At 34.0% G+C, this 17,462-nt stretch overlaps 1 protein-coding gene across 1 annotated transcript; it reads left to right on the forward strand.

Moving 5' to 3' along the window:
• Positions 1-15,481: 15,481 nt before the first annotated feature.
• Positions 15,482-17,244, forward strand: LOC131326724 (uncharacterized). The gene is made up of 3 exons (XM_058359583.1): positions 15,482-15,769; positions 16,198-16,278; positions 16,725-17,244. Exons 1-3 carry the CDS (start codon positions 15,568-15,570, stop codon positions 16,979-16,981), a joined length of 540 nt encoding a protein of 179 aa, XP_058215566.1. The 5' UTR covers positions 15,482-15,567; the 3' UTR covers positions 16,982-17,244.
• Positions 17,245-17,462: the final 218 nt, after the last annotated feature.

Consider the following 17,462-nt stretch of genomic DNA (forward strand, 5'->3'; position numbering starts at 1 on the left):
CCTACCGATATCCGTTAAAACTAATTTTTTACAGGGTCCCATAAAATATTATTTTAAAATTGGGACAAGACACCCGATATCTTTGTCTTTTAGCAATTTTTAGTGTCATGATAAACATAATCCAGTACACTCCAGTTGCATACACAGTGTCAATTTTATAGCACAATACTGTTAGAAAATTTCCAGATTTTGTGAATGAAAATTGGGACATTCGGAAGGTCTCCCAAGGCAACCAAAAAAACCTCCTGTTGATTCATTGAATCTGGAGGAGGCTCTACAAGTTTCCAGCTGTTTCAACTGGTTATTACCCCATGAAGAGAGGTTAATGGCAGAATTTACAACTAGAATTCATTCCGGCAATTTTGCATATTGAATTTCTCCTATTCATTGTTGTGTATTCAAGTCAATTTCGGCTGTTACACAAGGTCACCTGAGGTTGTATATATTGAGCATCACATTCTTCATTTTGTCATCAGTTCTACAAAGTATAAAAATCCATTCTGATATTGTTATTTATTGAGAGAGAGAGAGAGAGAGACGTTCGTTCAATTCACTGAGGCGGCTTTCTAGTCGTGTTCCGATAGCTGTGGTCTAGCCGTTCTATCCTAGGAGGCAGACGCCGGTCAACCTCCAACACCCAACAGTGAGATGGTAAATATGTTTTAAAGAAACTGATTCAAGGGTCAGTTCGGTTTACATATCTCAGTTTATTTTGCATTTGTTTTAAAAATTGGTGGTATTGAGCTGCTGTGCAGGTGAGAGTAATACCGGAATGGATCGTTATATATATAGTAAAATAGGGAGTTCCAGGTAACGGGAAACCCTTCTTGTGAATCTTGTGGCCCATTTTTAGGATCGGTCTTCGGCCTACATGCAGTCCACAACTACTACTTTAAACAAACAAAGCTCAACACATTAAGTTGGATTTTGTTTCACACTTTATCATGTCACCATGGCATTATCTTCGATACGAATCAATTGGCCCATACAATTGCTTTTTTATTTCTTAATGATCATATTGTTACAATGTTCTTCACGTTGAATAAAACCAAAGTAATATAATTATATAAGGAATCCGCAACTGTGCTATGCACGGAGTTTTTTTTTTTTTTCTAGCATGTTGTATTGTGAAATCTAGTTTAGGACCCCTTCAAATCAGTCCATCTATGGCACACAGAACCTTTTTTTGTGTATGATACCTACAAAGTCATTTTAGTGGTAAGTATTCCAGATTGAGTAGTAAGTATTTTACCAGAAGTGGTAAGTATTCCACATTGAATATTTACCACTCAATGTGGAACATTTACCACTCAATATGAAATATTTACCACGTGGAAGTATTTGATATGAAATGATGAATATGATATAGTATAATAGATCTAAAAGACTTACCACTCAATATGGAATACTTAGCACTCCTTATGAAATACCTACCATTCAATGTAAAATACGTACCATTAAAGTAAATTTTTGGATACTACACACTCAAAAGTGATTTGTGTACGATAAATAATTCCAAATAGTGGGTTTTGTATTTTTGGCCATAATTTATACATCAATGGGAGATTAGCAGGGATAAGTATGTTAGTCAACAGGAATTCAAAGGCTATCCAGTCCTGAACCCCAAATAGTGGGCTTTGGGCCGTACAGTAGATTAATTCCGGATTTAATCTAGCCGTACAGTGGTTTTCACAGTTGTAACTGTGATGAAAATCCTAGATCACAAATGCATACTACCACCTAGCCGTTGTAACTTGTGCTCCATTTTTCATTCGACAAAAGTGAAAACTAGAATGAGTTGTAGATGTACTGAAAGCGTTTTTTACTTGATTACTCATTGCGCATCATATGTGTATTGGTTTGGCTGATTTATCAACAGTTGCAGTGCAATTTGTTAGAACATTCGAAAAACGAGTGAAACTACTTTAGCCCAATAAGTTATAACGGGTCACCTTCCATTTGTTTGAAAACAGGGGATAAAAATGGCAAAAACATAATTGTTGTACATGTAATGCTTTCGAACGTAGCTAGCTAGAAAGCCTCGAACATACTGCAAGGCAATGAAAAGCTTTTTGTCGTTCTTTTTCGGGAAAAATTACCAAATCACGCATGTTTCGAGACCACGAACTGTCGATAAAGTCAAGTCAAGTCCCTCACAAAGGCAACTTTGGAACACTAGGATTTCACACTTAATTCAGGGACAGAGACAAGCATTGAACTTGAGAAGGTTGAAATTTGTGAAGAGAATTTTTTCGATCTAAACATGAAAAAGTCTTTTTTTATTTATTTTAGAAATAGGAAGAAATTAATTCATATAAGCATAACAGTTTACAAGATAAACAACCCAAAATATAAAGCTACAATGATTAGGTCGGAGCAGCACTAGCTCTTTTAAAAATAGATAACTATAGCTCTATTACAAAACAGGTTAATTCCTATAACTGATGTGCCTGTGTGGTGCGCAAAGCTTGTTAGTGCCTGCCTATAGTAAGATAATGGGCTTGATGTACATTCTTGTACTCTACCTTGGTAATCCTGCAAAAAGAGAGATTCAAGATTGCATGGCCAAGAGTGCGCAACAAAAATATTTAAGAAAAGTGACATAAAACGGGATATTGTTAATGTCCAAAGACTTAGTTAATGTCATCACTGTCACTCTGTCAGGGTAATTTTGACCGTAGTACAAATTATCCCCTTCAATTTTGATGCCTATCCCTATGAAATATTGTGGAGTAATTCACGTGGTTAGACCTTTCAAAAAAAGAAAAAAAAGATGTGGTTAGAAAAACTAGATAAAATCATACAAGGGTCTAGTGCTAACGATCGCCCACCAGGTGATAGATAATATGTATATAATGCCACACAAGTTTGAATCGCTGTAACATCTTGCCAAAAACAGTACTTACACTAATGAATGCCTCATTAAAACGAGAGAAAATTTAACGACTGGACAAACTACCAAACAGTTGAATAATTTCTTGTAGTGATGCCTATATTATTTGTGACAAACTACAATATTTAGTCGACAAATTTTTTTCATCACCCATATTGTTTGTGACGACAAAAAAAACATGTACTAATAATATATGACAATTTTGATTAATTTCTTGTAGTGACGCCTCGAATTCAAAGACATTAATTTAATAATTTCTAAAAAGGTTGATCCTAATTAACAAAAGATTTCCATTAGTAGATTTTCTTTTAAACGAAGATTTCCATTAGATTAGCAAACTAGTGGAAACATAATTTGAGAAATCGAAATTGAAGTGCCGGAGTAAGAAATTACGATTTCAGTCCCGAATACACAAAATACACTTGGCTGTTATCTCCTCTTCAAGGAGATGCAAATTCTTTTTGATTTAACATCTTGTTTTTGTGGTGGATATTTCAACTCAACTAGGTTTTGAATTTTGATAATTCATTATTTGTGAAATAGTCTGTCTTAAATGCAGTCATAATTAGTAATCATCTGTCCCACAAAGATACTCCACTATGAAAGAGGTATAGTATTCAGAGAAAAAAAAATAAGGGGAGTGATTTTGACACTCCCCTTCTTGTTAATGTCACTCCCCTTTATATCATTATTAGATGATTTGTTTTGTGAGAGAAAGAGAGTGACATTAACAAAAAGGGGAGTGGCAAAATCAATTCCTAAAAATAAAGCAATTCCGTGCATAGTTTTCAAAATTTATTGACACCAAATCAAGAACTACTAATTGAGAACATAAATTTGGTGTTACAAAAACTTGCATGGAAAGAGTTTCATTTTTCTTTATCCAGAAGAACATATATATATATATATATATATATATATATATATATATATATATATATATATATATATATATATATATATATATATATATATATTATAGTGCATTATCTTTATTGTACGAAGTGAGTAAAAGAGAATTTTACGAATTACTAGACCCCCGTTAATCCCCATTCCGAGATTTTCATTCGCTGGATGGAGGAATGGAAGGTTGAAAAAGTTTTCTAATTGGATATCGGAGCGGCAACATGGCTGGGATGGGTTTGAGTTTCGGAGATGAAGATAATGATTTCCACCATGCTCTGCCGCACTCCTATCCCTAATCATATAACAAAATATGACACATGATTAGGAGCGCACTTTGGTGCTAAGCGAAAAGATGTCACCAATTTAACTCCTCTTTCAAGACAATAATTTAACTATTCTAATAATACAGATTTTTGTCGTGGCTAATTATTGACCATAGTACGAAACAAATGGTCGCTTTCAATTTTGATGCCTTTCCTTTAAATATGCTATATGAAGTGATTCACGTGGATTTTTGTTGTGGTTAATTAATATTGACCCTAGTATGAAACAAATGGTCACTTTCATTTTTGATGCCTTTCCTTAAAATATGCTATGGAGTGTGGCTAATTATTGACCCTAGTATGAAACAAATGGTCGCTTTCATTTTTGAGGCCTTTCCTTTAAATATGCTATGGAGTGATTCACATGGTTAGATCTTTCCAAAAAAATACGTGGTTAGTAGAAAAAAAAGGGAATAAAATTATTGGGCGATTGCTGTGATGACACCAGGGAAACGATGTCATGAAAATGCCAAGCAAAAAAAAAAACGATGTCATGAAAATGATGTGTTGATGACCTCACTAAGAAAAGTCTTTTGGGCCATGAGAAATTAGGCCACCTTGGCCGATCTTTTTGTTATACTGTAATATTTTTGGCACGATTTTTTTATTTTTTATTGTTTTTGTTTTTTCATGTCGTTCAGCTTAGGCAAAACCTTTCCTAGCTGTCTATATTTAAAAATAAAGCTTCATTCAATTTGGATGCCTACCCCTTCGGTATGTTGTGGAGTGATTCACATGGATCGATAGGAAAAATACTCCCTCCGCCTCAATTTACTTGCCTCAATTCTATTTTAACTGGATTACAAAACTAGCTATATCTTTAAATTGGTAATGAATTTTATATCAAATATGGATCTTGTTTGATAAATCTCGATTTGTTCTATAGTTCCATATTTTCGAAATCACCTAAAATATTATAAATTACAAGATATAATTAATTAAAAAGTGGCACGAACTTTAAATAATGATATTTAAATTAGGACGGAGGAATTATTTGATAAGGCACTGAAGCAGCTGATGCAATGGAAATGAGGTGTGGATGACCTCCTCCTTTATTAGAAAAATCAGAAAATCAGGTACTTCAATTTGGATGCCTACCAACCCCTTTGGTATTTTGATGCCTGTGTTTGTCACATAATATGACTTTACCCTTTTTTCCTAACCACGTTTTTTCCTTTCCCTGAAAGGTCTAATCATCGCATTAATTATTGCCATAATTGTCATCAGGAGCAACTAAAACAACTTCTCGTTTGTCTTCGATCGTTAATCCTCGTGAATCACTCCCCAGTACACACCAAAGGGGTAGGCATCAAAATTGAATTAAGGGGACCATTTTTAACTTAATTACCATGCTCAATTATTACCCCATGAAAAAAATACAAACAAATAAAGATTTTCAAGCTATATAGCTGGTTTCTAAATAGAACTAAACTAACTGTAGCAATGCATAAAAATACTAGTACTTTTTTTCTTTTTTTATTCGATAGTACCACTGTTCTCCCAACAAAAATATAAAATAAGTAGCTTTTCTATTACAATCTATTCCCAATTTTGTTGATTAATTGTCATGTCTATGATGGAGCCCAATAAGCTACAACAGGTAAGAAAAAATGGAATAAATTATGCTTCCTGAACGATAAGACCTTGTATAGATGGCAATAAAATGTTGACAATGAACAAATTTTGCACACAAGAAATTTGGTTTTTGGAGATGAATGAAAATTGTCAAAGATTACATATTTTTTTCTTTGTCACAAATAATATGGGTGAAGAAAAACTAGTATGGATGATGATTTTTTTTTTGTTGACTAAGGGTCGTCAATGATTCTCACCTGGTGACGAAATCTGTTTTTGGTCATCTATAGTGTCTTTTGATGACGAAATATTTCGTCATTAAAAAGTGAATAATTGGTGACAATTTTTTTTCCTCGCCTATTGCGTTTTTTGATGACGAAAAATTTTGTCACCAATTATTCCTTTAGGCGACAGGAAAATTTGTCACAAAAGACATTTTCATATGCGGAAAAAATCTCACTTTCTTTCTTCTAATTGGTATCATATGGGAAAAAATTCGTTATTAGCACTTACTTTTTTCTAACAATTTATTCACCAGGATTGTCATGTCCAATTATGGAGCCCGATAAGCTACAACGGGTTAAAAAAGGTTATAACTATGACGGAATCGTAGGTGTTGTAGATGCCTCTAGCTAGCACGATAAGTGCTCTAACAGATGGCAATAAAATGTTGCCCTCTAACAACTAAAGAAGAAAGATCAGGGTTTCTACTCGAGATCTTTGACAATTCATCACAGTTTTAAAACCGTGGTCTATGGAGCCATGATTGGTTCTACGCTACTTTTATCATGGTTTTTAACCGTGATAAAATCAACATAAAATCGAGATTGAATAGCTAAAAAAATAGTTATTTTCCTAAAATGAACGATTCTGGTTGTTTTTGTTAGACTTGAGACGAGCTACCAGTATATGCTTTTAACATTGGAAAAACGATATTGTTCTACCTAGTTTCTAGTGAATGATAAGGAAATAAAGATTGTGATCACATCACACGGTACACGTGTGAAGTCATTACTCCTGAGAATGAGGTATAGATGACTCTTGGGAATTGTGAACCTACTAAAGTTTTCAGGCTGCGAAGAGTGAAAACAACGGCAACCGCCTCCATTATTACGTATTAGGCCTCTCGTGTTTTGATACCACACAACTGGTCCTTCAATCTTTCTCTATAAATGAATAGGCCACAATTTCTAATTTCATTTATCCAAAAAGAGCTAGAGCTCCAGTTGTAATTTGAAAAGAGTGAAGAGAAACATTATACAGAGTAAGAATTTTTTTTAAAAATTAAATTAGTTCATTAAGCTCAATCCCTTGATAAATAGTCTTCGAAAAAGTGCTATATTTTATATCTGGTGTTTTGCCATATGCTATAATCATTTATCAATGACCAATATTTGGCTAATTGTCTTTAGAAAAAAACTTCATTCCATATAGTTTGAGACCATCCACGATTAAACAAAGATAATAGTCACAGACAAATAGTGCCTCCACTCTTGTCCATGAAAATTACTCAAAAAACTAAATCCAAAATGGATGCGATTGGTTTAGCCCATCATTTGTAAGAGATATCGAGGTTGGTTTCTTATATGGTAATGTCATGACATCACAGAAATGATGAATGGATGACCTCATCCCAAGAGGTCATGAAGAAGAAAAGTTTTGAGGCAGTGAAATAGCGTCCTAACTAAAGGACGTCTAAGAGCAACTTTACCAATCGTTTGCTGAAAAAGCTCTTGAACAGTGCATATTTTTTATTTTACCTATTCATAATTTTTAAACACTACACCAATACAATCTATTTTACCTATTTTTTATTAAAATATTAATAAAGTGAGAGAGAGAGAGAGAGAGGAAATAATAATAAAAAAACGGATTGATTGTGAACAGTTGTAAGCTAAAAATAGCTTACAACTGTAGACGACGGAAGAAAATTGGCTCCCTGTTTAGCTCATCTGCTGTAAGAATATTTTTTCCCTTTTTGTGAGGTAGAATAACTATAAAGCTATTTTAAAGTGGCTGGTAAACTTGTGTAGAGTACATGCCATTGCATTCATTGCCTTAATGTCTTGTTCTATCCATGCATGTGAATCACTAGCTCCCCAACAGGCCCAAGGGGTAGCCAGCCATTAAATTTCAAGGGGACCATTTGTACCTTACCATATCCATATATTATTACCCAGGAAAAAGTACAAAAAAAGAAAAAGAAAAGAGAAAGTTGAACAGTTAAGCTAGCACAGTTAATAAGTTCATGTCCCCCTTTGTGGTGGCCTAAGTTCAAGTCTCATGAGGGGTTGGATTTGGGGTATCAAGACTATAAATATTTTATGAGCCTTGATGAGCGTAAAATGTAGTACTTAAAGACGCTTGTACTTGCATTGATAATCTTGACTTTATAAGTATTTATGCCGTATTATCACCTATTTATGTTTAATTTGTAGGTATTTTGATCTTTATCACACAAAAAGTTTTTTTCGAGCCTTATGAGATGAAATCTGATTCAAGTAGGCTCAACCCAATTTGAATTAGAAGATCCAAAAAAGCAAAACCCAAATAGAGCTCACCAAATTTTCCTAGGATGGAATTGATTTAGGAAGATTTGGATTGCACACGGCCTTGTATATTCTTTGCACTTTGCACACGGCCATGCATAGCTAATTGGGTGACAAGAGTAATGGCACTGAATATCTTTCCTTGACTAGACGTATAGTCGGCTGAAAAGTGGGAATCTAGATGCGTGGCTCTCTCCAATAAAATATTGGAATCCTAAATGTGTGTCTAACATAAAATTATATATAAAGAGGTGGATGGATTTCAGCTGGATGGCACCAGATGATAAATAATCAATGGAATGCCAGGGAATGGAATGCAAAGAAAGAATAAAAAAGAGAAATGGAGGTAGTGGTCGGATGACAACTTGGTTGCACCAGTGGAAAAATGCTACGGTACATGCTGTGATGCTTTGAAATCAAGTGTTCACACATGTGGCAGATTCTCATGCGTCGGATCATTCTATGCTTTTAATCTGCACCATTGATCTCGCCCTCGCTTGCACATGGTACACTGGATCATTTTTCTTCCCCTCTCTGGCCGACAGCCGTGCTGGTGGATTGCCTTGGAGTAATTAAAATACCTATTGTGTATTATTATAGTTTATTATTGTACTATCTTATATTTCTAAAAGTCACGCATGTGGCTGTCCTTCTTTTTCCTTACTTTTTCTTTTTATTTCTTTTTCTTCACTTCTCCGCCTTCCTCGTGAGGGGCTGGATTTGGGGTATAAAAAGCTTACGAACTTTCTGTTGACTAATATTCTACTAATCTTCATTAATCATTAAAAAAGAAGAAGTTATTCTCATGCTGTAACTTTATTCTAATTTTTGTAATGTGTTCATACCAATATAGTCGTATCTCTCCACTATATACTTGTATCTATAATCAAACTTGCTTTTCATTTTTAGCAACCTTTTAATTTGTGCAATGCCATTTTGATTTTTAAAATTATTAGGGATGCTCGAAATTGTATGCAGATTTATAAATAGATGATCGTATTTAGTAATTGAATAGGTCGATTTGTTTGTTGTTATGATGAACACTTTTTCTTAGATCTCAATTGAATCAGAACTCAGCTATATTATTCTTGAATTTCAGACTTAGTATTTTTAGTGACGATTGATATACGATGTCAATGGAGTTGAATTTCGGACTCAGTATCAACAGTTGCTGTGCAATTTGTTAGAACAGTTGGAAAGCAAGTAGAACTGCTTTTCGGAGTCCAATAAGCCATATTAGGTCCCCTTCAATTGTTTGAAAACAGGGGATAAAATGACAAAAACATAGTTGTTGTAGATGCTTTTCAAAAGTGGGCACGTTTCCATGAGAAAAATACCAACGTTAGTCGTATATACCAAGATACTAGTACACTACTATATATCTATTCGAATGAAGTGTTCCCACATGGCTTATAATAATCAGGGAATCTTTGGAGATTTCTTCCACTTCTTGTAATTAACAGGTCGCGCCCACACCAATTCTGAATAATCGAAAGATGCAAATAACCCTTTAACTTTTGATTAAGACACAATTTTAAGAATATATATACCTATACCCGCATTTTGATTTAATATTTTCTAGATCTCAAAATTTAGAATATCAAGGCTAGAATTATTTTGTTTCGTGAATTCTTTTGATTTGAATTTCCATTTTTTTTTCAATCGTTAGAAATTTTACTACTCAAAATCACGAAGGAGAATCCGAATTAACTTCTCTCATCACCCATTCCGGAAATTCACTGGTCCAAGTGAGGTGAGAGCTAGAAGATAGGACATACTTGGCTCTTGAGTGAGCCACCGATAAACACACAATATTGTATATTCTTGTGTTTAATCTCTCACATTTATCAAATTAGGATATTTATTATTTTATATTTTAAGATGATATTGTGCATAAGGTATGTTTTTCATTGTTTCAGGTAATCTAGATTAAAGTGTGCCATTTTGGCACCCAATTTGACTTGGCCAATCACGCGCACATGCAAGAAAAAGAAGGAAATGAAGCTGATGCCGTCATCTCAAAACCCAAATTAAAATAGGAATTTTGACTGTGCTTGGGATCTAATCGGACACCATTTTGAAAATCAATCGAGAGCATTGCAGATCAAAACTGTGCAACTTTCCGGACTAGTGGCCGAGCATGGCAGGAGAATTGGGGCACCTTCCTATTATATAAAATAGATATTACAATATAAGTAATATAATAATACAATATAATATGTATATAATACGGAGTATATAATATATATATATAGGTGATGGATTGTTAGCTGGTGTCGGCCCATTTAGTTTTTTTAATTCTTTTATTTTTCCTTTATTAGCTAGTACAGTAGTAGTTAGTAGTGGGTTTAGAATAGAAAAGAAAAACCACTCTCTCTCTCTCTCTCTCTCTCTCTCTCTCTCTCTCTTCCTCCGTTCCATTTTCCTCTTTCTTTTTCTCTGTTTTCGGTTTCCCAGCCAAAGGAGCTAGAGCTTCCTCCCTCTATAATTTTTCCTCGTCTGCCTTAATTTCTTTAGAGCGAGCTTGCTTGCTTTTGTATTGTATTTTTATTCAACTGTTTGTAATAAATTTGTAGGTTCAAATTCCTTGTTTCAATTCTGTTTTATATTTCTAGTCTGCTAAATGCTTTGTTTAAAAAAGTAAAGATTAAGGTTTGGTTGTGGGAGTTCGCAAACTACTCAGCTATTTCTCACACCAAACTTTGGTCTAAAAGCATCAGCAGTGGAATAAACAAATATGAATAATCAAAACATGCCACATCAGATTTTGATTATTCATTTAAAGATTGCTAAAGTTAACAATGTTAAATCCCACAATGGTTATTTTTTACTCAAAATCAAAACTAATGGGCCCTCCAAACTTTTTCCCTTTATTTCACACATATTTTTTGAAAAAACGGTATTTGAAGGAAAAAAAACATTTTATGTTAGAAACATGCAGTTCAAAAATAATAATTTTTCGAAACAAAAAACACATTTTGTTCACTTAAAAACTATAAATACAATTTTGAGAAATTTTGAAAGAATTGTATTTACACAAATAATTTTTGAAATTTTAAAAACTACAAATACAATTTTTTAAAAATAGATTTTGAGTAAAAAATAGTTTTCTATAAAAGAGTTTTGAAATTTCAAAAACTGTTTTTTGAAAAACACACATTATTTACTTGCAGTTTTTCAAATTTTTGAAAAAATTCGTTTTTGTAAAAAAAAAAAAGTTTCTTAAAAAAGAAACAGAAAAAATCTTAAAGTTACAGTTTTTTAAAATTATTTTTCGAAAACATTGTTGAGAGAGAGAGAGAGAGAGAGAGAGAGAGAGAGAGAATGAATGTTTTTATAATGTTGGTGTACTTGATTGATAGATAAAATTTGGTTATTAACAAAATATTGCTAGTTTTGATTATTAAAGAACCAAATTTTGATAAATTATTAAGAGGATGCTAGATTTGATTATTCAAATGTGAACACTTTTTTGATCCAACATTGCTAACTTTACCAATTTTTTCTTTTGTTTATTTCACTGTAGATGCTCTAAGAGTAATATTAGTGCAAATCCCTTAAGAGCAAGTTTACCAGTGAATATGTATACTGCCTCGTGAACAGTTCACAACTCTACTTTAACTATCAATTTTTTCTTTCACAACTACACTAATATTATCTATTTTACCTAACACTAATTAAAAAATATATATTTTCACTCATTTTCTATTATCTTTATTGTTTAAAGAGAGAAGAAAGGAGGGAGGAGAGAGAGAAAGAAACAATAAAAAAAGAAAAGAGTATGAATAGTGTATAGGTAAAAATAGAGTACAACTGTTCATAAATAAATTTTATCTACCATTTTACCTATGTTGGTGCAGTTGTGCTTTTCGAGTTTTTCCTCTCCAAAGTAGCTAAAAAGGCATTTCACCTATGCTGGTGTACTTGCTCTAAAGGTTGAGAGTGGAGAACCTTTGGTTTACTCCATTGTATACATCTTTTTGGTATGAACTAGTATCGATCTTTCATAATCACGTTCATAATAATTAGTTATGTTTTTAGATGTTTTTAACCTTTCTTTGGCAAGTCATTTGTCAATGTACGGGTAGTCGTATAGTTACGGTCGCGAGGTGATTAGCATACCATAGCCAAATCGGACATGTGACATGTCTTGCTCCTATTTTGAAATAAAAATGAAAAGGCAATTTTTAGGTTATTAAAGTACTTATATTAGACAACCCCGGGCATTGTCGGAGCCCATGTGGACGGGAAAATAGAGACCAAATTCTCCGGTGCACATAGGTAAACGGCGACCAAAAAGGTTCGCATCTTTCGGGGTATCTCTTTTTCTTTAAAGTCAAACTTCTTTAAGAACACCAAATGTAGCAGATAAGTTTGGCCTGGTTGCAAGTGCTATGAACCCTACGTCTGTACTTTCTTTTTAATTACTTGCAAGAGTACATTCAATTTCTTAGTTTTTAGTTAATCTAAACCAATCGACAAGGGGTGGCTACCTAAGAGCCAATTTAAACAGTAACAACGTGAGTTTTTAGTCAGCACACATCATCGTCTCTTTGGATTTGATTCCGGTCTTATCGGATATTATGCTACTTCACTAATATTATCTATTTTACCTTAAAAAATATATTTTTTCACTCATTTTCTACTATCTTTATTGTTTAAAGAGAGAAGAAAGGAGGGAGGAGAGAGAGAAAGAAACAATAAAAAAAGAAAGGAGTATGAATAGTGTATAGGTAAAAATAGAGTACAACTGTTCATAAATGAATTTTATCTACCCTTTTACCTATGTTGGTGCAGTTGTGCTTTTTGAGTTTTTCCTCTCCAAAGTAGTTAAAAAGGCATTTCACCTATGCTGGTGTACTTGCTCTAAAGGTTGAGAGTGGAGAACCTTTGGTTTACTCCACTGTATACATCTTTTTGGTATGAACTAGTATCGATCTTTCATAATCATGTTCATAATAATTAGTTATGTTTTTAGATGTTTTTAACCTTTCTTTGGCAAGTCATTTGTCAATGTAGGGGTAGTTGTATAGTTACGGTCGCGGGGTGATTAGCACACCATAGCCAAATCGAACATGTGACATGTCTTGCTCCTGTTTTGAAATAAAAATGAAAAGGCAATTTTTAGGTTATTAAAGTACTTCTATTAGACAATCCCGGGCATTGTCGGAGCCCATGTAGATGGGAAAATAGAGACCAAATTCTCCGGTGCACATAGGTAAACGGCGACCATAAAGGTTCGCATCTTTCGGGGTATCTCTTTTTCTTTAAAGTCAAACTTCTTTAAGAACATCAAATGTAGCAGATAAGTTCGGCCTGGTTGCAAGTGCTATGAACCCTACGTCCGTACTTTCTTTTTAATTACTTGCAAGAGTACATTCAATTTCTTAGTTTTTAGTTAATCTAAACCAATCGACAAGGGGTGGCTACCTAAGAGCCAATTTAAACAGTAACAACGTGAGTTTTTAGTCAGCACACATCACCGTCTCTTTGGATTCGACTTCGGTCTTATCGGATATTATGCTACGTCGATCTCCGCTCTACGCTTAGGGCAACACTTAATTTAGGACTGGAAATCCGTGCTACAGCCACCTTATTACAAGTTTGAGGAACAAAGTTAAAAGAAACAACATGAAAGCAATTAAGCAAAACAATAGTATCGCTGATGATAACAAGGACGCGGTGTTTGAATAATAAAAAATTGAGAATATTCTCAAAATCGCGTGTTCGTAAAGAGAGATATAGCATCTCTCACTATGCCGACAATAGCATTTATAGGCAGTAACAAAAGCGTCGGTAAAGAGTGCTATTACCGGTACGTGGTAATGAAAAAATCGCCGCAAAAGATAATTATTAACAGCGGGAGTAAAGATAAAGATGACAATTAACGGCGGTAAGAAAAAAATCAATAATGGCGATATATAATATAAAATATTATTATTTTTCAAATAAAACAAAAAATTTCATATAACTGAGTGGTTAAGTGCTCGGGCTACTATTCAACGGGTTGCAAGTTTGAATCTCAACCACTACAATTTTTATCTGAAAAATCTTTAGCGCTGTTATTTAATGTTGCTAAAACCAAAATTTAGCATACAGAGTGTAGTTTAGACATGTTGTGACTATCTTGTGCAAATAATCCCTTCCGTGCAACCCAGATGGACGTGGGTATGAATTGAGGAGAAGCAGAGATTTGACTCAAGTGACGGAGACCTGGTCATGTGACGTGACACAATCTAATACCTAGCTCTAATATCAGGGTAGATTTCTTTATGGTTCAACCTACAATCAATTGACAATAGATTGAGTAGTCTTTATAATATATTAACCAAATTTGTATGGCTTGAATAAGTGATGCGGAGTAAAATTTTAACATTTTTTTTGTCACCACGTTATAATTAATATATAATTTTATTTTTTTTGAGAGGTCAACCACGTGAATCACACCACAAGAATTTTCGAAGGGGTACCTAGGCGTCAAAATCAAAGGTGACCATTTTGTACACAGTGCATGGTAAAATATTTTGGATGAAATTCTTTCCGATTATTTTTTTTCCAATTTTTCGTGAATATTTTTAAAATCGCGTCTGATCACATTGAGCAGTTCGGATCATTAAAATTCAATCTAGAAATGAGAGAAATTGGGAGGTCTGCATTTTATCTAAAATGAGAATCCCTTCATGTGAAACGAACTGTGTATATAAATAAAATGACCGGGAAGAGTTTCATCTGAATAATTTTTTATTGAACGGTTCAAATAAAAATTATTTAAATCAATCCTTTTTCGTTCATTTTTTTTAGCCGATTTCTCACTGGTATCTTTAAAATCACATTCTAAACACATTGAGCGACTCAGATCATTGAAATTCGATCGGAAAAGGGGGCCTACATTTTAAAAGGAGCTCATTTGAAACAAAACTTGTATATATATAGAAAGTTTCAAATAAGAACCTCTTAAAATGTGGACTCCTATTTTCCGATCGAATTTTGATGATCCGAACAGCTTAATATATTCAGAACGTGATTTTAAGGATACCTGCGAAAATTTGGCAAAAAAAATACTGCTCAAAACAAGCACTTTCCGATCATATTTTTTTGCTGATTTTTCGAAAGAACCCTTAAAATCACATTCTGCATACATTGAACGGAAAAAGGGAGGTGTGCACCGTAAGAAAAATAAAGAATCCTGTATAAGATATATCTCTATAGTAATGATGGCCTCAGTAGTCAGTAGTAACCCAAAGCCCGCATATATATATATCACAGATCATCAAAGAAGAAATCTTAAACGATTACGAGGGTGTGCCGTTCAAAAACAACGATGATACGGATGGCCTCAGTAGTAATCCGAAGCCCGCTTTTCATATCATCAAAGAACAAATCTGAAAATATGAAAGGGATTACAAGGCTCCTACTGACAACCACGTCCTCTGTCATCCCCTCCTACTCGAATTCGCGTATCCCGTTTACTGTGGTCAAAACTAGGTTGATGTCGTCCGTAACCAACGACAGTTATCATGCGAGTAAGCTCCCAATTCTGTCAATTTTTCCTTTCTCTGAGTTACAACTTGATATTCGACATGAACACACGGTCAGGCCTGGGCACTACCACGCCTAGGTCCTCAGTTTTGGGCCCAAAATTGGGGCCCCGTGAAGTCATAGAACAATTATAAACATTTCATATACATGTATATCGTATTCAAATTTCTGGTCATACGGCAACATGGTTCTGCGGTAAGTATGCTCAACTGCTATCTAAGCTTTTGAGTTCAACACATGCTACAATCCAGCATTGCCGTCGTTTGAAGTTGGGTTAGTGCTATGGTAATTTTGGATCAGACTAATTTCCGTTCCTTTTCTTTTCCCTTTGCATGAAAGAATTCATGGATGATGGATCTATAGCGATGTTTCTTGATCTGTTGATCGTTTTACTAAACAATTTATTTTTCAGAACTATCGGAGGCCCACAATATGCACGATGATTCTGGGTTCGAGGAACTTGCTCCCAGTTATCAAGACCAAAGTGACAATGGTAATGCTATGTACTACTCCCTCCATTCCAAAATAAGAGTACATCTTTCATTTTTTTGGGTGTTCTAAAATGAAGGCTCAATTTGACAAGTCAACACAAAAATTGGTCCAATTGACAGCTTGGTATTCTGTTTTTGTATTTCTTGTGCTCTCATCCTTGAACAAAGTTTTTTGTTGAAGAATATTACATTTAGATGTGCTGCACCTTTTTATTTAGTATATATACATAGATGTACGAAAAAATATACAGTCATGTATTATTCTTTAACATACATGTATTTAAACATCCATGTATTTACGAATTATAATTTTTATACGGGTGTTCATATGCATGCTGGTTTTGTTTGATTGAAGTACTTCTGATGCAACGGATTGGGTATGATGCAACCTTATTTCAACCAATCTTCTAAATTCAAATTGATTGGACATTACAACATTTACTTGTAGGGAAGGCTTCTGGTGATGGAGTTGCAGCAAATTGGAAAGATTCTGAAAATTCTGAAAGGCCAACTATAAAAGAATGCAATCATACTTTGGATGAGATGAAGCTTCTCGACATGAGCGATCCACTATATGCAGTTGCGTGCAGCATTTTTTGCGAGAGTAAGGCGCACAGGGAGCAATGGATGTTGTTACGTCATAAACCAAAAGAAGTTATAAAGAACTGGATAGAGATGAATGGGAAAAAACTAAGAATGCTATAAACTAATTAAGATGCTACAAATAATTGTGATATCAACATGTTGTTACATCTAGTAAGCATGTTGATTTGTACGTGTGGAACGTTGTTGTTTAAGGTTGTTTTATCTTATTTTCGATCATGTTAAGGTGGATCTCGATGGATCTAGATTTCAATAAGTTTTTGTTTACTACTTGATGGATTTGCTTGCCAGAGTTTCCTCATTAAGTGTACTACTCCAATGTTATGCAGTTGATATTTTATGATAGTTTGCTTTCTTCTTTGTTATATGTTGTTTAAACAAGCAGAAGACTGTATATATTAAAGGTTATCGCACTTATTTAACTACCAAAAAAATTAAAAAGATTTCCGTACAAAAATGATCAATATACAAAGAAAACAAAGGAACATAACTCCTGTACAGATTATGCCTCAAAGATTCTTGGGGAAATATTCCAATCAGAGCACAGCAACCTATTTTCATCAGACTTGCGCAGTTTCCTCCA

The sequence above is a fragment of the Rhododendron vialii genome, chromosome 5a (assembly GCF_030253575.1).
Source record: "Rhododendron vialii isolate Sample 1 chromosome 5a, ASM3025357v1".
Lineage (NCBI taxonomy): Eukaryota > Viridiplantae > Streptophyta > Magnoliopsida > Ericales > Ericaceae > Rhododendron > Rhododendron vialii.